This window comes from Oncorhynchus mykiss, chromosome 27 (assembly GCF_057628025.1).
Source record: "Oncorhynchus mykiss isolate SJ-2025 chromosome 27, ASM5762802v1, whole genome shotgun sequence".
Lineage (NCBI taxonomy): Eukaryota > Metazoa > Chordata > Actinopteri > Salmoniformes > Salmonidae > Oncorhynchus > Oncorhynchus mykiss.
Window position 1 is genome coordinate 25,688,240 of NC_143048.1, and position 21,596 is coordinate 25,709,835.

General features: G+C 42.1%; 1 protein-coding gene and 1 long non-coding RNA gene across 3 annotated transcripts in view; one reads left to right on the forward strand and one right to left on the reverse strand.

Annotated features, from left to right (window-relative positions):
- Positions 1-21,596, forward strand: part of LOC149971285 (uncharacterized) — a 1,017,865-nt gene that overhangs the window by 62,448 nt on the left and 933,821 nt on the right. The gene's annotated exons all lie outside the window — the stretch shown is intronic.
- Positions 1,050-20,153, reverse strand: LOC110507847 (dapper homolog 3). Its single transcript, XM_021588209.3, has 4 exons — positions 19,438-20,153; positions 14,707-14,839; positions 3,204-3,317; positions 1,050-3,025 (listed from the first exon to the last, which is right to left on the reverse strand). The coding sequence occupies exons 1-4, from the start codon at positions 19,666-19,668 to the stop codon at positions 1,545-1,547; spliced, it is 1,959 nt and encodes a 652-aa protein (XP_021443884.3). The 5' UTR covers positions 19,669-20,153; the 3' UTR covers positions 1,050-1,544.

A 21,596-nucleotide genomic window follows, 5' to 3' on the forward strand; every position in this document is an offset into this window, starting at 1 on the left:
ATACAGTGTTGTGCAACATACAGTGTTGTGCAACATACAGTGTTGTGCAACAGAACAGGAAGCCCTGTCTTCTCTGCAATATGTCTCTGCCAGCAATCACACTTGTGCAATTACAGGCTTTATTCAATCAGATCCGATTTAGCTGACATCCCCATAGCGTTTGTTTTGGAGTGTCGGAGGTGGAACTGTGTCAGAGCGGTTAAATCGACAAGCGACTCCTGGTATTATACCTAAATTGGACATTTACCATATGTGGTAATCAACATCCTCAATAAATCACCCCTGCATTCCCTAGAAATACAGTTCACTGGTGCCATTTTGAAATGGTTGTTAACACTTTATTTGGATAGTCCATATGTAGATGCTCTATAGACTATCAGTAACATTTCAACTAACTACTAACCCTAATCCTAACCTTTAACGTAACCCTTACCCTAACCTTATCCTAACCTTATCCTAACCCTTATTCTAAACCTAATTCTAACCGTAAGTTTAGCAGGCAGTTTGTTGACAGTATGACCATCTGTAGAGCATCTACAGATGGAAAATCCAGACTATCCAAATAATGTGTGACCAAGTTGTTTATCATTCACAAGCTCTGTGCTCTGTGCCCTGTGCTTGCCTAAAGATGAGGGGGTTCGCATTTGGGACATAAAAACTAATAGAAATAAAAAGCTTAAGGCCTGGGTTAGGGTTAGTATACCATGCTCTCAATCATGTACAAAATCTTGGTACATGAAAATATGCAGCAGATGTTCTGAGCAAAGTTTAAAGCAGTTTTACTGATACACCACAGGGGGGTGATGTACACTTTCTGTTATACAACTAGCACACTGAAAGCAGTTTAGGCTGCCAGAGAGAGGCTTTGTCTAACAGGCAGCTCAATCCTGATATTTTTGTCACTAATTGGTCTTTGATCAATCAGATCAGCTCTGAATAAGATCTAATGTGAAAATAACTGTATTTATGTGTGAGAAATATCCAGCAGGCAATCTGGTGTCCACTATTCTAGGTTGAATACTAGAAAGTGTAAAATGAATCACATGGCCTAAAAGACCACAACATCTTTATTTACAAACTACATTCATACAAACAAGGCCACAGGTAGGTATTTACAGAAATGAGTGTATTGACCCCTCACTATAGTCACGAACAGGGCCAGTGCTATAGACATGGGCTTCAGGTCCAGGTGGTGGTGGTGCAGCTGAGAGAGGAGAGGTAGCGGTTCACTTTCAGGTGTCCATATGTGACATGGCAGTGTTACCATCAGAGGATGACTTTCATAAACAAATGAATGGTTAATGCAGAGTTAATGCACAGTCTGATGGTGAAATGTGGTTTAGCTAGATGATATCATGATACTGATCTTAGGCCAGTTACAGACATCTGAGTTTTTCCTGACGGTAAAATAGCTTTTGATTTTATGACAATGCTGCACGGACCAGCAGAGGTAGACGTTAGGGTGTGAACTGTAGGTGATGTAGGTTGAACCATCAGACTGTGCAGGATATTGGCAGTAGAAACAATCAGTGACTGACATATTTTCAGACTGTTGTCATGACTTTGAGAGAGCCGGCGCGGAATCGCAGAATCTTCTTCTTCAGGGCATGAGAGGCTTTGATTTTAACAAAGGCCTTGGGCTGCGTGGAGTCCTTTGAGGAGGCCTGAGGTGAGGAGGAAGAGGAGGAAGAGGAGGGGGCCAGACGAGGGGGCAGCTGCTGGGGCCACACCAGCCCCCCCTCATCGGAGTCACTAGAGAGGGAGCTGGAAGCAGGGGAGTACACCTCACTCATGCTGAACTCTGACTCCCCAGGGGCAGCCTGCACACGGCCCTCCTCTCCCCGACACAGAGGTGCTCTCTCCGGGTACTCTGAGAGGCGAGGCTGGGCATGGACCTGAGAGTGGTGGTTGGGGTTTGCATGAGAGCAGGCCTGGGTGTAGAGGACCCTACGAGGTGGGCATCTGTGGGCCTGCTCACCTTGGGTCTCCCCTTCTTCCTGGCTGAGCTCCAGGGTGGAGCACCAGCGTTGCCCCCCAGCGGTGTTGTTGTGCTGGGGGCCTGTGTGTGGACCCTGGCACCTCTGGTGCTGGGGGCGCTCGGCTGTGCTGTACCTGTGCTTAGGGAAAGCCCTCTGCCCCATCAAACTGTTCTCAGACTGGGAGCGGCAGGTCCTGTCGTCAGGCTTCTTGGAGCTCTGTCCCTCCTCATGACTCTTCTTCCCCGTGGCCCTGGCCTTTGAGCTGCTTTGGTCTGGGGACACAAAGATTTGTCTGGGCTTGGAAGGCTCTGGAGGATAATGTGAGGGGGAGTATTCTGGAGGATAGTGTGAGGATAGTACAGGGGCGTGGCATGCCTGCCCAGGAATGTACTGCGCTCTGACAAGGTGTTTATGTGAAGCTGGGGAGTGGGACAGTGGGTAGTGCTGGGGGGAATCAGACTCACTACTTAAACAAGGGTCCATTGCTCCACAAGGGGGGTCCAGGGAGGGTGGATGCCCCCTGGCCAGGGAGTGAGGTCTGGAGTGAGGGTAGGGTAAAGACAGATAACAGTCCTCCTCCATGGATGGGGCCTCTCCCCCCCACGCCTCCCTGTCTAGAGGGTCACACCCCCAGACCTGGCACTCACGGTCAGGGTAGAGGTCCTGTGGGTCAGGGATGCAGTGCTCAGGGGTGTGAAGAGGGGGTTTCCTTTGCAGGCTGCTCTGCCTGTTAATGCTGGATGAGGAGGAGATGGAGGGGTCAGGCCCCAGGCTGGTACGAGGCATGCAGGGCCGGGGTGAGAACGCGTAGCGATGGATGAGACCCAGGATGTAGCCTTCTACCCTCAGAGCCTGCTGGAAATCCTCCTCAGTGGCCTGGTCCTCCCAACCCTGGGCAGAGTGTGGGTCCCACTGCCAGGGCTCCTCAGCCGTCACCTCCTCAGCGATGCCCTCCAGGGGTGGATAGGGGGCAGAGATGGAGTGGGGCACAGTGGCACGAGGGGCTGGCTCCATCAGACTCTCACTTGTCAGTTGGAGGGCATCTTCTGTAGATGGAGAGCACAGAGAGAAGTTGTGTTTGTTTTACTACTGATACCAGTACCTAATGCAACTATAATAACAACGTAATATAGTAAAGACAGCCCATGGTATTGTTGCTATGATACCATGAACCCTATTGGGGTTGAAAGAGAGCTGTTGATAGTGAGAGTGAGCTGAACTCACTCAGAGACTTGGGCCTCTCAGTGCTGCTGTAGCCCCAGCCAGAGGGGGGCTCTGGGAACTCAGAGGGACAGGAATGCCCCTTTGGAGACTGGCCCTCACTCGACTCATAGAACCCTGGGAAACACAGATGACGTCACTCATTAGACCTCGGCTCTTTCAGGCTTTCTCAAACCATATGTTGACAAACTAATTTCTGACGTCTCAGCTCTTTCACAAATCACAGAACCAATAACAGCAGAAAGTAGGGCATACAAACAACATTTGTTCAAACTAATGAAATGTTAAAGTCATTATACATGTACTTCAAAGAAATATAGGGCCACAATTAATGTAAAAAGAGTATACAGAAAATATAGAGAACATGAGTCAAACACACAAAAAAATTGTGTTACTACATTAAGAAAAATATAAGTACCCCATGCCCCTCTGAAGTGGTTCAGGGGTTAAAGTTCTGAGGTCAGACATTGACAGGTGGTAGCATAAGAAGTTGAAAAATAAAAGGAGAGCTGCACACTCTAGGAGCTCGGATGTAATAATTTAATAACCTAATAACCAACGTTTCGACAGACAAGCTGTCTTCATCAGGGTATTATCATGACACAAGACAAGACCCAGATGCAGACACAGGAGGCAGATGGTTGGAGTCTTACAATATGTGTTAATCCAATAGGGCAAGGCAAGAGAATGGTTGTGGACAGGAAAAAGGGTGAAAACCAGTTCAGAGTCCAAAAGGGCAGGCAGAATCAATGTCAGGGCGGGCAGGATGATCAGGCAGGCAGGAAAGTAGTCCAGAGTCAGGCAGGGGCAACACCGGGAAGAGTATCAAAAAGAGAATAGCAAAAGGAGTACGGGAAAACACGCTGGTTGACTTGACTAACATACAAGACGAACTGGCACAGAGAGACAGGAAACACAGGGATAAATACACTGGGAAAAATAAGTGACACCTGGAGGGGGTGGAGACAATCACAGGAACAGGTGAAAAAGATCAGGGCGTGAAAGGTATAATGACAAACACTGCGGGTCACCAAATTATTTTTCAATCTTCAACATAGAAATGCTACCAACATTTTTCTATTGATACATGTTACAAATGATGGAGTCACGCATGATTCACTGAATGGTATTTTGAAAGAGGAAGTAAAGTACTTTAAGAATATGTTTTCGTTTCAGTCTCCTCCATCTCCACGAACCGAATTGTATGGATTTTTTTTCTATTAATAATGTAAAATTTACATCTGTACAGAAAGACTCATGTGAAGGCTAAATTACAGAGGAGGAACTTCTTGATTCAATTAAAGCCTTTAAGGCTGTGAAAACTCCAGGGCTGGATGGCATACCAGTGGAAGTATATCAATTTTTTTTTTTTATATACTCAGAGGACCATTATTAGCATTTTTTAACCACTCCTATATAAACAGTAGATTCTCGGACACACAACAAGAAGGTCTGATTTTATTATTACTGAAACAGGATCCAAGTGGTATAGTGGGGAAAAAATGTATTTAGTCAGCCACCAATTGTGCAAGTTCTCCCACTTAAAAAGATGAGAGAGGCCTGTAATTTTCATCATAGGTACACTTCAACTATGACAGACAAAATGAGAAAGAAAAATCCAGAAAATCACATTGTAGGATTTTTAATGAATTTATTTGCAAATTATGGTGGAAAATAAGTATTTGGTCACCTACAAACAAGCAAGATTTCTGGCTCTCACAGACCTGTAACTTCTTCTTTAAGAGGCTCCTCTGTCCTCGTTACCTGCATTATTGGCACCTGTTTGAACTTGTTATCAAATCATATATCAAATTTATATCAGTATAAAAGACACCTGTCCAGAACCTCAAACAGTCACACTCCAAACTCCACTATGGCCAAGACCAAAGAGCTGTCAAAGGACACCAGAAACAAAATTGTAGACCTGCACCAGGCTGGGAAGACTGAATCTGCAATAGGAAAGCAGCTTGGTTTGAAGAAATCAACTGTGGGAGCAATTATTAGGAAATGGAAGACATACAAGACCACTGATAATCTCCCTCGATCTGGGGCTCCATGCAAGATCTCACCCCGTGGGGTCAAAATGATCACAAGACCGGTGAGCAAAAATCCCAGAACCACACGGGGGGACCTAATGAATGACCTGCAGAGAGCTGGGACCAAAGTAACAAAGCCTACCATCAGTAACACACTACGCCGCCAGGGACTCAAATCCTGCAGTGTCCCCCTGCTTAAGCCAGTACATGTCCAGGCCCGTCTGAAGAAGAAGATTGGGAGAATGTCATATGGTCAGATGAAACCAAAATATAACTTTTTGGTAAAAACTCAACTCGTCGTGTTTGGAGGACAAAGAATGCTGAGTTGCATCCAAAGAACACCATACCTACTGTGAAACATGGGGGTGGAAACATCATGCTTTGGGGCTGTTTTTCTGCAAAAGGACCAGGACGACTGATAAAGGAAAGAATGAATGGGGCCATGTATCGTGAGATTTTGAGTGATTGCCCTTCCATCAGCAAGGGCATTGAAGATGAAACGTGGCTGGGTCTTTCAGCATGACAATGATCCCAAACACACCGCCCGGGCAACGAAGGAGTGGCTTCGTAAGAAGCATTTCAAGGTCCTGGAGTGGTCTAGCCAGTCTCCAGATCTCAACCCCATAGAAAATCTTTGGAGGGAGTTGAAAGTCCGTGTTGCCCAGCAACAGTCCCAAAACATCACTGCTCTAGAGGAGATCTGCATGGAGGAATGGGCCAAAATACCAGCAACAGTGTGTGATAACCTTGTGATGACTTACAGAAAACGTTTGACCTCTGTCATTGCCAACAAAGGGTATATAACAAAGTATTGAGATAAACTTTTGTTATTGACCAAATACTTATTTTCCACCATAATTTGCAAATAAATTCATAAAAAATCCTACAATGTGATTTTCCGGATTTTCTTTCTCATTTTGTCTGTCATAGTTGAAGTGTACCTATGATGAAAATTACAGGCCTCTCTCATCTTGTTAAGTGGGAGAACTTGCACAATTGGTGGCTGACTAAATACTTTTTTGCCCCACTGTATATAAAGATCCAGTCCATTAAAAAAATTGGAGGCCTCTTACACTTCAGTGTTTTCATAGCTGATTTTGAAAAGGCTTTTGATAAAGTATGACTGGAGTGTATATATAAATGCCTAGAATATTTAAATTTTGGGGAATCTCTTATAAAATGGGTTAAAGTTATGTATAGTAACCCAAGGTGTAAAATAGTAAATAATGGCTACATCTTAGAAAGTTTTAAACTGTCAAGAGGAGTAAAATAAGGTTGTCCACTATCGGCATATCGAAATGTTAGCTGTTAAAATTAGATCCAACAATAATATTAAGGGATTAGAAATCCGTGGCTTAAAAACAAAGGTGTCATTGTACGCTGATGATTCATGTTCTTTTAAAACCATAATTAGAATCCCTCCACAGCCTCATAGAGGATCTAGATAATTTTGCTAACCTCTCTGGTTTTAAACCAAATTATGGTAAGTGTACTTACTATATTACGTATTGGATCACAAAAAAAATGCTATTTTTACATTACCGTGTAGTTTCCCAATAAAAAGGTCTGACGGAGATGTGGACATACTCGGTATACAAATCCTGAAAGAAAGAAAGGATATCACTCCAATACATTTTTATAGAAAGTTAGAAAAAATAGATTATATATTGCTACCATGGAAAGGAAAATACCTGTCTATTTGATTAACTCTTTAGTCATATCACATATTTGCTTATGGTTTAGCCTACACCTAGTGACCTGCTTCTTAAATTATATGAACAAAATATATTACATTTTATTTGGAATGGCAAACCAGACAAAAATTAAAAGGGCCTATTTACAGTGCCTTGCGAAAGTATTCGGCCCCCTTGAACTTTGCGACCTTTTGCCACATTTCAGGCTTCAAACATAAAGATATAAAACTGTATTTTTTTGTGAAGAATCAACAACAAGTGGGACACAATCACGAAGTGGAACGACATTTATTGGATATTTCAAACTTTTTTAACAAATCAAAAACTGAAAAATTGGGCGTGCAAAATTATTCAGCCCCTTTAAGTTAATACTTTGTAGCGCCACCTTTTGCTGCGATTACAGCTGTAAGTCGCTTGGGGTATGTCTCTATCAGTTTTGCACATCGAGAGACTGAAATGTTTTCCCATTCCTCCTTGCAAAACAGCTCGAGCTCAGTGAGGTTGGATGGAGAGCATTTGTGAACAGGAGTTTTCAGTTCTTTCCACAGATTCTCGATTGGATTCAGGTCTGGACTTTGACTTGGCCATTCTAACACCTGGATATGCTTATTTTTGAACCATTCCATTGTAGATTTTGCTTTATGTTTTGGATCATTGTCTTGTTGGAAGACAAATCTCTGTCCCAGTCTCAGGTCTTTTGCAGACTCCATCAGGTTTTCTTCCAGAATGGTCCTGTATTTGGCTCCATCCATATTCCCATCAATTTTAACCATCTTCCCTGTCCCTGCTGAAGACAAGCAGGCCCAAACCATGATGCTGCCACCACCATGTTTGACAGTGGGGATGGTGTGTTCAGGGTGATGAGCTGTGTTGCTTTTACGCCAAACATAACGTTTTGCATTGTTGCCAAAAAGTTCAATTTTGGTTTCATCTGACCAGAGCACCTTCTTCCACATGTTTGATGTATCTCCCAGGTGGCTTGTGGCAAACTTTAAATTACACTTTTTATGGATATCTTTAAGAAATGGCTTTCTTGCCACTCTTCCATAAAGGCCAGATTTGTGCAATATACGACTGATTGTTGTCCTATGGACAGAGTCTCCCACCTCAGCTGTAGATCTCTGCAGTTCATCCAGAGTGATCATGGGCCTCTTGGCTGCATCTCTGATCAGTCTTCTCCTTGTATGAGCTGAAAGTTTAGAGGGACGGTCAGGTCTTGGTAGATTTGCAGTGGTCTGATACTCCTTCCATTTCAATATTATCGCTTGCACAGTGCTCCTTGGGATGTTTAAAGCTTGGGAAATCTTTTTGTATCCAAATCCGGCTTTAAACTTCTTCACAACAGTATCTCGGACCTGCCTGGTGTGTTCCTTGTTCTTCATGATGCTCTCTGCGCTTTTGACGGACCTCTGAGACTATCACAGTGCAGGTGCATTTATACAGAGACTTGATTACACACAGGTGGATTGTATTTATCATCATTAGTCATTTAGGTCAACATTGGATCATTCAGAGATCCTCACTGAACTTCTGGAGAGAGTTTGCTGCACTGAAAGTAAAGGGGCTGAATAATTTTGCACGCCCAATTTTTCAGTTTTTGATTTGTTAAAAAAGTTTGAAATATCCAATAAATGTCGTTCCACTTCATGATTGTGTCCCACTTGTTGTTGATTCTTCACAAAAAAATACAGTTTTATATCTTTATGTTTGAAGCCTGAAATGTGGCAAAAGGTCGCAAAGTTCAAGGGGGCCGAATACTTTCGCAAGGCACTGTATATAACGAATATGAATTCAGAGGGCAGACATGATTAAATATTAAAGCATTAGACCTCTCACTAAAGGCATCAGTCATCCCAAAATTATACTTAAATCTGAAATGGTTCTCTAGTAAACAATTAAGAATGTCTCACCCCATGTTCAAGAATGATCATTTCCCCTTTATTCAGATTACAACTGCTCATTTTCGGTTATTTGAAAATGAAATAATCTCCAAAATATAGTTTTTTTTAAAACAAGCCTTAGAAAGTTGGTTGCAATTTCATTTTAATCCTCCTGAAAAGACAGAACAAATAATACAACGAATATTGTGGTTAAAACCTCTCTAGGGTATGTGGGACGTTAGCGTCCCACCTGGCCAACATCCGGTGAAATTGCAGAGCGCCAAATTCAAAATACAGAAATATACATACATAAGCATTCATAAAATATACAAGTGTTATACATCGGCTTAAATATTAACTTCTTGTTAATCCAGCCGCTGTGTCAGATTTCAAAAAGGCTTTACGGTGAAAGCATACCATGTAATTATCTGAGGACAGCGCCCGTGTAAAAAAGCATACAAACATTTAACAGCCAAGTAGAGGAGTCATTAAAGTCAGAAATAGCAATAAAATGTATAGCTTACTTTTGATGATCTTCATATGGTCTCACTCACAAGACTCACAGTTACACAGTAAATGTTTGATTTGTTCGATAAAGTCCCTCTTTATGTCCCAAAAACTCAGTTTTGTTGGCGTGTTTTGTTCAGTAATCCAATGGCTCCAAGACGGTCACAACAGGCAGACGAATACATACTAAAAGTACCAGTAAAGTTTGTTGAAACATGTCAAACGATGTTTATAATTAATCCTCAGGTTGTTTATTGTCTTTACAATCAATAATATTTCAAACGGACAATCCCGTTTTCAATAGAAAGGAAAAATAACAAACGCCGCACAAATCAGGTCAGCATACATCCTCTGTCCTCTGACCAAATTGGCTTTTTACTCGTCGTTTTTAAATTAAAAGCCTGAAACCATGTCTAAAGACTGTTGACATCTAGTGGAAGCCATAGGAACTGCAATCTGATTCCTAACCCATTGGATTCTCTTTAGGCATTGAGTTGAAAAACAGCCACATGAAAATATGTTTTCTCAGGTTTTCTTCTGCCATATCAGTTCTGTTATACTCACAGACATTATTTTAACAGTTTTGGAAACGTTGGAGTGTTTTCTATCCAAATCTACCAATTATATGCATATCCTAGCTTCTGGGCCTGAGTAACAGGCAGTTTACCTTGGGCACGCTTTTCATCCGGAGGTGAAAATACTGCCCCCTACCCAAGAGACGTTAAACTCAAATATACTAATTGATTTAAAAAAAACGTTTTTTTCCGATAAAATGTTTAAAAAAGGTATAATTTTTGTAAATTATATCATAAATAGGACTGGTGGAGTTATGTCACACATGCAGTTAACACAGACATTTGGAAACGCTCTACCCAAAATTACAAACAACTAATTGCAGCATTAACATAAAAATGGAAGAGGCAAGTAGAAGGGGGAAAAAGTAAGGAACTTGTCTGTCGGCCCTGTATTAAAGACCATAAATGGTTAAAGAAAATTGTTATAAATACAAACATATACCAATTTCATTTAAGGACCAAAAGTTTGATAGCTGTGCCATATAAATTCCTAAATAGTTTTCGATGTGCTGATTCCATGGCACATGGTTTATGAATTGACACGTAAAACAACGCCGGATTCAAAAATACGAATTTCTCAATTTAAATTATTATACAAAATTCTTGCAACCAATAGAATGTTATATATATGGGGGATACAATCCTCCCAGCGCTGCAGATTTTGCTGCGAGGAGGCAGAGTCATTAGATCATTTATTTTGGTACTGTCCATATGTAGCTCGTTTTTGGTCACAGATCCAGGAATGGCTGAAGAATTGCAACATTTACCTAGAACTAATGCTGCAGATAGCAATACTGGGTGATGTGAAAAGTTATAGTCAATCTATCAATAATATAATTATTATTTTAGCAATGTTTAATCTTTAATTTACAATCTGTAGAAGCTATGAGAATAGAAAGGTTCAGTACTTTTGTGAAGCATCACAGCACAGTTTAAAAATATATGGCAAATAGAAATCCAAAATGGATGGTGTTAAGAGATACATGGGAGGGGTTGAATGGAGCTGAAGGGTGGGACTAATAACAACAAGATAACCAATGTAAAACATACGGGGTCTGTAAAATGTATATAGGTTCAGACATTTTGTGAAATAGCACAGTTACAAATAGAAATCAAACTGGATGGACAACAGAAATAGAGGAAGGACTAAAAACAAACAAAATATAACTATTGTAAAATAGATTGTTTCTGTAAAATGTGTATAAGTTGTATAAACTGAAGGTAGAAGCCTAAGTGTTATTGTTTATTCGTTTACTCCTATTGGGGGAGGGGTGGTAGGGTTTGCAGGGAATAATAAGGGTATATTTAAAACAAGTGTATGTATATATGTATGCATGTATATATGTATATATATGTATATGTATGAATGTTTATGTTTATGTATATATAGTATGCATGTTTATGGATATATATATTTACCCAAAACATATATGGGGGATTGGAAATTATTCAGATAATTAAATTGATGGAAGCAACAATCTATATGCAATATTAAAGCTGATCCAACCCTTAAAAAAACATAATAATTTAAAAAATATGTTTTTATTTTTATTTTTTATAAACACTGGGTTACTACTTTATTTAGTGTCAAAGAACACACAGGTGTCTGAAATCATGGCTGGGTATGGCTTGATATCATTTTTTAATTTACAGATATGAATAGAACACATAAAAACATGAATGGATAGCGTACAATCATAGATACAGTTTGGCTACATATGCCTACAAACATTTACAATGAATAGCAAAATCACAATAATCACAAAAATGGCTTCAGATCAAAGTCAACTTTGAGACCGAAGGGAGCAAAGGTCTTAAAAATCCAGGCAGCCTCTCGTTTTAACAATAAATTGCCAAGGTCACCCCCTCACCTAGGGAGGATGCCGAGTTCCATGCGGATATAACGTAGGAACGAAATGGAGTGGTTTGCTTCCAAAAAGTGGGCTGCTACTGGGTACAGTACGTTGAGTTCTTGCACCTACTGGTGCTACTATGCGCTTCGTTTTACCCACATAACAAGTTAGAAGATAAATAACTGCCTTAGTGGAGCATGTGATAACACCTTTGATTGGGATCTGTTTTCCTGTTTGGGGATGTTTGAAGGATCTACATTTGTAAGTGCCATTACATTGAGCACAGCCATTACAGTTGTAGTTTCCATCCGGTAGAGGTGCAAATAGATGTTGTGGAAGGGTATTTTGGGGTGGTAAATCAGAGTTTACCAACTGATCTCTGAGATTTCTGCCCCGCAAGAATACTATCAAGGGAGGGTCCAAAAACACAATACCGATACTGACAACGGATCTTAGAATGTGTCAATGTTTGTGAATGATTCCCTTAATTTGTTCAGAGCACTTTGAATAGTAGTAAGAACGGAAGAATTATTCTTTTGTGAGACGGTCCTTGAAAGAGATCATATCTCGATTTGTTTTGGATTTTCCCAACGACAGTATTAATCTGACCCTTTTTGTACACCCTTTCATTTAATTTTCTTTGCATCTCAGCCATATTTGATTCGACAGAATTGGCTAAAGGGGAAAACTGTTTTCAAGGGAAACTGGGGACAGCTAAATGCCCTCAACAAACTGTATCTATGATTGTATGCTATCCATTCATGTTTTTAAATGTTGTATTTATATATGTAAATTAACCAATGATATCAAGCCACACCTGGCCATAATTACACACACCTGTGTGTATCCTTTGGAACTATATAAACTGATGACCCACTGTTTTTTGTCATTATAAACTGGGTGGTTTGAGCAGTGAATGTTGATTGGCTGACAGCCGTGGTATATCAGACCATATACCACAGGTATGACAAATCATTTATTTTTACTGCTCTAATTACGTTGGTAACCAGTGTATAATAGCAATAAGGCACCTCAGGAGTTTGTGATACAGTATATGGCCAATATACCAAATCAATCAATATACCAACCATATCAAATCAAATTGTATTGGTCACATGCACATGGTTAGCAGATGTTAATGCGAATGCAGCGAAAAGCTAGTGCTTCTAATTCCGACAGTGCAGTAATATCTAACAAGTAATCTAACAATTCCCCAACAACCACCTAATACACACAAATAAAAAAAAAGGGGTGAATGAGAATATGTACATATAAATACAGTGGGGAGAACAAGTATTTTATACATTGCCAATTTTGCAGGTTTTCCTACTTACAAAGCATGTAGAGGTCTGTAATTTTTATCATAGGTACACTTCAACTGTGAGAGACTGAATCTAAAACAAAAATCCAGAAAATCACATTGTATGATTTTAAAGTAATTCATTTGCATTTTATTGCATGACATAAGTGTTTGATCACCTACCAACCAGTAAGAATTCTGGCTCTCACAGACCTGTTAGTTTTTCTTTAAGAATCCCTCCTGTTCTCCACTCATTACCTGTATTAACTACACCTGTTTGAACTCATTAACTATATAAAAGACCTGTCCACACACTCAAACAGACTCCAACCTCTCCACAATGGCCAAGACCAGAGAGCTCTGTAAGGACATCAGGGATAAAATGGTAGACCTGCACAAGGCTGGGATGGGCTACAGAACAATAGGCAAGCAGCTTGGTGAGAAGGCAACAACTGTTGGCGCAATTATTAGAAAATGGAAGAAGTTCAAGATCACCCTCGGTCTGGGGCTCCATGCAAGATCTCACCTCGTGGGGCATCAATGATCATGAGGAAGGTGAGGGATCAGCTCTGAACTACACGGCAGGACCTGGTCAATGACCTGAAGAGAGCTGGGACCACAGTCTCAAAGAAAACCATTAGTAACACACTACGCCGTCATGGATTAAAATCCTGCAGTGCATGCAAGGTCCCCCTGCTCAAGCCAGCGCATGTCCAGGCCCGTCTAAAGTTTGCCAATGACCATCTGGATGATCCAGAGGAGGAATGGGAGAAGATCATGTGGTCTGATGAGACAAAATAGAGCTTTTTGGTCTAAACTCCACTCGCCGTGTTTGGAGGAAGAAGAAGGATGAGTACAACCCCAAGAACACCATCCCAACCGTGAAGCATGGAGGTGGAAACATCATTCTTTGGGGATGCTTTTCTGCAAAGGGGACAGGACGATTGCACTGTATTGAGGGGAGGATGGATGGGGCCATGTATCACGAGATCTTGGCCAACAACCTCCTTCCCTCAGTAAGAGCATTGAAGATGGATCGTGGCTGGGTCTTCCAGCATGACAACGACCCGAAACACACAGCCAAGGCAACTAAGGAGTGGCTCCGTAAGAAGCATCTCAAGGTCCTGGAGTGGCCTAGCCAGTCTCCAGACCTGAATCCAATAGAAAATCTTTGGAGGGAGCTGAAAGTCCGTATTGCCCAGCGACAGCCCCGAAACCTGAAGGATCTGGAGAAGGTCTGTATGGAGGAGTGGGCCAAAATCCCTGCTGCAGTGTGTGCAAACCTGGTCAAGAACTACAGGAAACGTATGTTGCAAACAAAGGTTTCTGTACCAAATATTAAGTTCTGCTTTTCGTCAGTGTATCAAATACTTGTTCTCCCCACTGTATATAGATGAGCGGCTAAGGACTGTGCCTAAGAACAGCCCTTAGCTGTGGTATAGTGGCCATATACCACACCTCGTCTGGCCTTATTGCTTAATTGTACCCTGATGAAGACAGCTTGTCTGTCGAAACATTAGTTATTAGGTTATGAAATTATTGCATCTGAGCTCCTAGAGTGTGCGGCTCTCCTGTCCTTTTTCAAGTATTCTACTCTGCTAGCCAGCACCTTGCCTAAACAGGTGCGCATTTCTTTTGCCTCCAGGTTGCATGAGGAGTACCTGAGCTGGGCCGACTGTCCATCGTGTCACCTTGGGTCCCCTCATAGATGACATCATCTGTGTCCACTCTCAGCTCACAAACCTGCTGTTCCAGTGCCAGCATTAGCCCCCAGGGGGAGCTCTGGAGCGCCCTCTGAAACAGACCAACACGCTGGCATGATAACACATACACTAGACATACATATTTATAAGTCAATGTGAATTATGACCAAGTGTAGTAATTTTTCATACATTTACCTGGATGACCAAAACACACTATTAACCTTAAACAAATAACCGTATACAGAATGTTTTATTCACACCTTTGGATAGTGGTCATAGTATAGGCCTATACACATCAGTGTGCATGGCTGCATGCATGCTACTATAGCCCAATCCCAGTTATGTAAGATACCTGAGGATGCAGCCAGCTGGAACATGAATAATTCACTGTAGTGGGAACTGTGTCGAGATGTTATTGTTGTGGATGCACATGCAGCAGGACACACACATCTCAAACACCAGGGGGTTGTTTAATCAGCCAGGCAATTTCAGGTCATCTGAGTACTCACAGTCAACACACACTATGCATGGCCTCCCCAGCACGCACACGCACACACACTTCAATTAGCCTGTTCTGACTTTTGCTACATTAAATTATGTAATTAACAGATGTCAGCAAAATGATGTGACACTCTACATTACAGAGTCTTGGGGATGGAGAGGCTGTTAGACAACTGACAGGAGACGCTTCACTGTAGAGTGTGTGTGTGTGTGTCTGAGTGTGTGTGTCTGAGTGTGTAGTGTGTCTGATTGTGTGTGTGTGTAGTGTGTCTGAGTGTTTCTGAGTGTGTGTGTGTGTGTGGGGGGGGGGGGCTTACTTAAAAAAGGATGTAGCTGTACACTGCTGGGATGCAAATTATTCATTGAAAGTTACCAAGGTTTCAGCAGTGTGGCGGGGAGGGGAAATTCTTCCATACAGTATGTGGAGCGTGCAGTGACAGATGAATGAAAAATACAGCCTGTCATTTTGGCATTACGAGGAGCCAACCTTCACATGAGCCAAACCAGCATCATACCAATGAAAGCTAACATAATGAGCTAGAGAGTATAAAAACACTCCACATACTGTAGATCTCAACTTTCCTATTCATATCGACACTGAGTAAAAAAACAACAAGCAGCAGCATATCTGGCCATCAGGATGGCTGTTTTTTTGGTCACTCAGCAGCGCTGGAATAATTGCTGGGATTCTGGGTGCTTTGTCTCAGACAGATTAGAATAGATCAGTTTGATAGCGGCGCTGTGTTTATGAACAGGCAAAAGACCGAAGCCAGGCTGTCCGCCTAAGCATTCATTATGCAATAAAACCTATTGGAGAGATGTTTTCTGCCACTAAACTAATATCAAATACAAAACCATTGTATTATGGTGGTTCCTAATAGGAGAGTGGAAGAGATCTCTAGGTTTGTATACCTACCTGAGTCCAAACAAAATAAATAATACGAGGAAGGAAGGAAAGAGAGAGAGGAAAAGAGAGAGGAAAACAGTGTATTGGAAATCAATTTATCCGTGACACACTTTCACAAAATGGATCATTAGGCCTAGGTCCTCTGGCAAGCTATCCTCACACGGATAGAACTAGCAGACACTGTGAAAGGCTGGCTTATTAAAACGTAATGACACAGAACACAAACAAAGCTTTGAGGACACACAAACAAACATACAGTCAACTTACTGCTGACTTCCAGAGTGTGTAGCTCTGGAGGGATCTCAAGCGGGCTCCCTTTCATGTGATACCTTTGATTCTGCCGCATTATTAATTGACGCCTCCTGGCTCCCAGATCTCATACCGCACACTGCCTGTCATCATTACTATTTGACTGCCTCCTGTGCTCTCTCCGTTAGAGAGGGGGGTGGGAAGGGGAGCAGCCAGGCAGCTTTGTGGCAGAGAGCCGGGGAGCCATGGAATCAGGAACACAGCCCCACTATAATTAAAGCAATGTTGTGACTGGCACCAAAGGGAGAGGACTGTGGGAGGCCGGAAACTACTGCTATACAATACCACCCTGGCCCCCACTACTCCACCGCTTGACTAAGCCACCGTTCACACACAGACACACATACGCGCACACACACATGCATGCATGCACACACACCATGTTTACATAACAGGCGTGAATGGGGCATGCAGGCTGCACACTCTGGCCTCAGTGGCCTGCCTCCTCAGCAGGGACAACTGGCTCTGAATGGACTCTATCCAGCTTGACTTCCCAATCAGTCAGTCAGTGCTCAGGTGACACAGCTGCTAAGAGCCTCCAGCTCAGGTGGAAGCTAGGCTAATGAAGAAGGGGGATGTTACAAGAACAAAGCCCCAGGCCCAGGCAGCTCTCACCCACCCAGACATCAGTCACTCACCGCTGAGAGGGGTAGTCTCACTAATGATGTTGCCCTCTATGGAAGACACATGGGCACAGGACATCTTACACATGCCAAAATCACCACAAACTGAGGCCAAGCACATACATCAATAGAGACACAGAAGCACACACACAGAAGCACACACACACACACACACACACACACACACACACACACACACACACACACACACACACACACATGCACATGCCCATTCAGTGAATATGAACACACACAAAGGCTAGCTAATGATTGAGATCTTCAAACACACACAGCAGGGTGTCTCAGAGTGTCTTGTGCTTTACCAGCTGCTGTCTGGCATGGCATGGCTGTCAGCAACTTCACACTGGGTCATTATAAACAGGACAGGTGGCCCTGGGGCCAGAGCCCCTGCCAAGGGACTTGTCCCCCCCTCCCAGGAGAGGGCAGCATGGGTCAGTTGCTTCTGTGTGAACCTGTCTTAAAGCCTCCACACAACATTGACTCTCTACATGCAATATGAGATTGGGTCCAGTGGTGAACATGGAGAAGTGATGCGGCAGGGTAGCCTAGTGGTTAGAGCGTTGGACTAGTAACCGGAAGGTTGCAAGTTCAAACCCCCGAGCTGACAAGGTACAAATCTGTCGTTCTGCCCCTGAACAGGCAGTTAACCCACTGTTCCTAGGCCGTCATTGTAAATAAGAATTTGTTCTTAACTGACTTGCCTAGTTAAATAAAGGTAAAAATAAAAAAAAAAAAAAAAAAAAAATTTTGGGTTGGGTAGATGAGCTGAATAGAGGTGGTTCAATTAGACCTTGATGTCAGATCATTCTCCAACCAATACTCCCCAAGGAATTTTCTGTGTAATTACTTGCATGCTTGGATAGACAATGTAGTTAATATCCATCGATCCAAATGACAGATCCCTCTAATGGACCGACCAGAATGACTTGATGAAATGCGCACTGCACATTGTGAGAAAATATGCAGCATTTAGGGGTACTCAGTTACTCCACGCACAGTCTAAGAAATAGTCTTTACCATCCCATTCGAAGCAAAGACAGTTTGCTCTACGTTGACATCTCATTGGTGATCTGTTCCAGTTGTGTTTTTAAAGTTGCGGCATGATTCCCCTGTCTGCGCACCGAGGCCCTTGGGTTCATTAGTATTCTGCTCCATATGCGCCCATTGTTTGGGCCGCGGCCGAGGAGAGGAACGCGGGGGAGGCTGGAGGAGAGGAAGGTGGCTGATTTAATTGCTTTCACCCTCTTTTATATGAGCTTTCTATTGAAGACAGTGGGACGTGTGCGAGTCGAGGGTGTAGTGTAGTCTGAAGGCTACTAAACCTGCGTGTATTTTAGAGGATAGAAGGAGAAAGTTGGGCATAAGGAGAAAATTGTGACATCCCATTCATACCAAAGAAAATATGTATTATTTGAAGAGGTTTTAGTTTTTACAGAAGCCCATTAGCTCTATAATAGGCTAATGCTATGCGTGTGTAGTAGTTGCCGTCATGGATAGCTAGAGATATTTTTATTATTATTTGGGATGACATCGGTTGGATGGCCGGATTCTCTATACGCGTGGTGATAGCCTACTCATTTGAGTGGTGGGACACGGATAACGCCCATTTCTGGCAGCATAATCATAGGCTAGTTCCCATAAGGACGTCGAAAATCTCCACATGCGAAAGAAACGTGCCTCATAACTTTTATGTACATTATATATGATGCTATGCTATTAATATCACATAAAGACATAGGCCTGTCAACATTGATTTAATAGAAATGTAACTGTTCATATAGTCCATCATCTCCCGTTATAGACGAATTTGAAAAAGAAAAGTCAACGAATTAATTGGTATAAACACTTGCTAAGTAAAATACCACATACATGTAGGGCCATGCAGGGAACAATGGGTAATTAAACGGTGGACCGCTCCACCCCCCATTTCGTTGCTCCAAGGCATAAATCTGCGCCCGAAGGATGGGGACGATTAGATCCTTTCAGATGGGGATACCATTAATCAAGTTAAGTAACTTGCAGATAAGTGTCGTCGCTGAACAATAGGCGCACACCACCAATGCATTGTCCACTAACGGCAAAAAAAAGAAAGTATTATTTTATATAGGCTATGTAATACGCTACATAGCCTATATAAAATAAAAAATTTTTAAACCGGTAGTCAACAAAGCATTGGTGGTGGGGGTTAATCGCGGTGGCGACCGACCACCCTGGGCAAATAACCATTCTGCGCACTACAACGATGTTTCCACGAAGTATATTTGCGTACCTATTTGCCACAAAAAAAGCAACAATGTCCAAACTACCTCCATCTCTCTAACTTCTTACCAGCTGACGTCTCAATGTCAAGTTTTCTTGCCCCCAGCTGCTGAAACCCGATAGCTCGTTCCTTATGGAATTTTCGAGCATGGGCTCCCCCAGAGCCAGAGCACCGAGGACCAGGCACTCCTGCCTCTGCTTGCTGAGCTCCAGCTCACCGAGTCCGGCCAGACTGGCCTCCAGGCGCTCCTTATTCCGACTGCGCTCCGCAGTCATTGGGAAATTAAAGGCATGATACATGGTTCCAAAACCTCTTCCAATGGTTTGATAGAAAAACCTGAATTACTTTCAATATTTATTTTACAAAAAGGTTTTAACTCCACTCCGTATTTTACATGTTTTTTAACCCCGGTGTTGCATCCAATTTTGTTCTTCATCGCACATGTGGATATCCATTCTGCTTTCTTTGCATTCGGCTAAAGTGATGGTTGCCTATTTGCAGCAAGGTGACTGTGGCTGTGGGCTAAACCTTTTCTATTTCGCAGCTGCCAGACGTAGAATGGTGTGCTCCGCCCTTCTTCACACCCTATTGGCTCTTATATAACAGTGATGATTAAAACCGGGACGGCATCCACCTCTTGCAATCATGCCTCAACTGTCATGGGATGAAAAATTGCCTTGTCTTGATGGGTTGGCTATAGCCCATTCCCATTCCCATATAGCCCATGTTCTCACTACTTTTAAGCACTACACATCCACCCCAGCCATGCACACTCGAATATTGTGGGTTGAGGCTGGCTGGATATCTGGTTATCCTGTCGATGGCAGGCTTTACTGGGGCATATTGAATTAAATATGACGATAAATAACAAGATCAAGAGATATGGAGAGGCCATTAACCCTTTATTATCAACGGTTTCTTTGGGCATATCCCAGAAAGCAAAATGAAGTAAAACATATATTTCTGAATTATTTTCTAGACGTTGACATCAACGGTGCATTTTAGGTGCTGAATGAAAGATGAAAAGACATCGAAAATACATATTTTCCAGATGTTGAAAATACAAAATGACTTTGACAATACGTTTTTTTTTTTCATTTATTCTATGGCGAAATTTAAATGACACATATTCTCAATAAAGTAAGTGTTATATCACAATATATTTTCACAAGCCATTTAATATTGGAAAGAGGAGCCAACTGAAAATTGTAACAGAATATTTATTTGTTCTCCACCTGTCAGATCCAATTACAAATCTGAACCCATTATAAACATCTATGCTTTGGCTAAATATAACCCAGTCGGGGATTTTTCAAAAGGTTTAAATCTGGCAGCAATGACGTCCAAATTTAAAGAATAAACCAACAGACCACTTCAACTGGAATAACATTCTCAATAATGGTTACCAAATACTTATTTTATTGCTACGACTGTCAGCCTATATGTTGTTGTTTATCTACCTTAGTTGAATGCACTGATTGTAAGTCACTCTGGATAAGAGCATCTACTGATTGACCAAAATGCAAATGTAAAACCAAGCAATTGCAAAGCATGCTGAATATCATTCTAAGGAGCTCAGCCCCCAAACAAGTACCAATTTTGGTCGTTGCAGACCACATCCAAAACTGAAGGAATCATAGACTTCTAGGCTATGTTTCACAAGTTTTAACATCACAGTACAGTACGGTACGGTACAGGACAGTAGCGTTTTATTCAGTAGAGTACAATAGAGTACAGTACAGTATAGTTTACTCTACTTTACTGCCCTGTGTACTGTATTGTAATGCAGGGGTTCCCAAACTTTTTCACTCAGGCTCTCCTTCCAGCATTGGGGAATATCCCATGCACCCCTGCGCACCAGATGTATTTCTATGGGCACAATAATTGTTCATGACACAAACTGTTCCCACCCCTCTTGTTGGCAGAGAGAACATTTTGCAGGCTGAAAGCTTATTTCCTGTAATTGTATGCATTTTGTCATGGGGTGCAGAGAACATTTTGATGTTTTAAAGCTCATTTTCTTGCAATTCTATACATGTGATAGTTGAGTGACTCAAACATTACAACCAATTCTATGGGATTAAAAGCCTAGAAACGTTTCTGACAAGTTATAAATCACTTTCTAAGGTATGCAATGACAAGAGAAAAACTGATGATGCACTACCCAATTTTGAAATTGCACCTTGTGCTTTCTACTATTACAACTTTCAAGAGACATTGAAAGCCG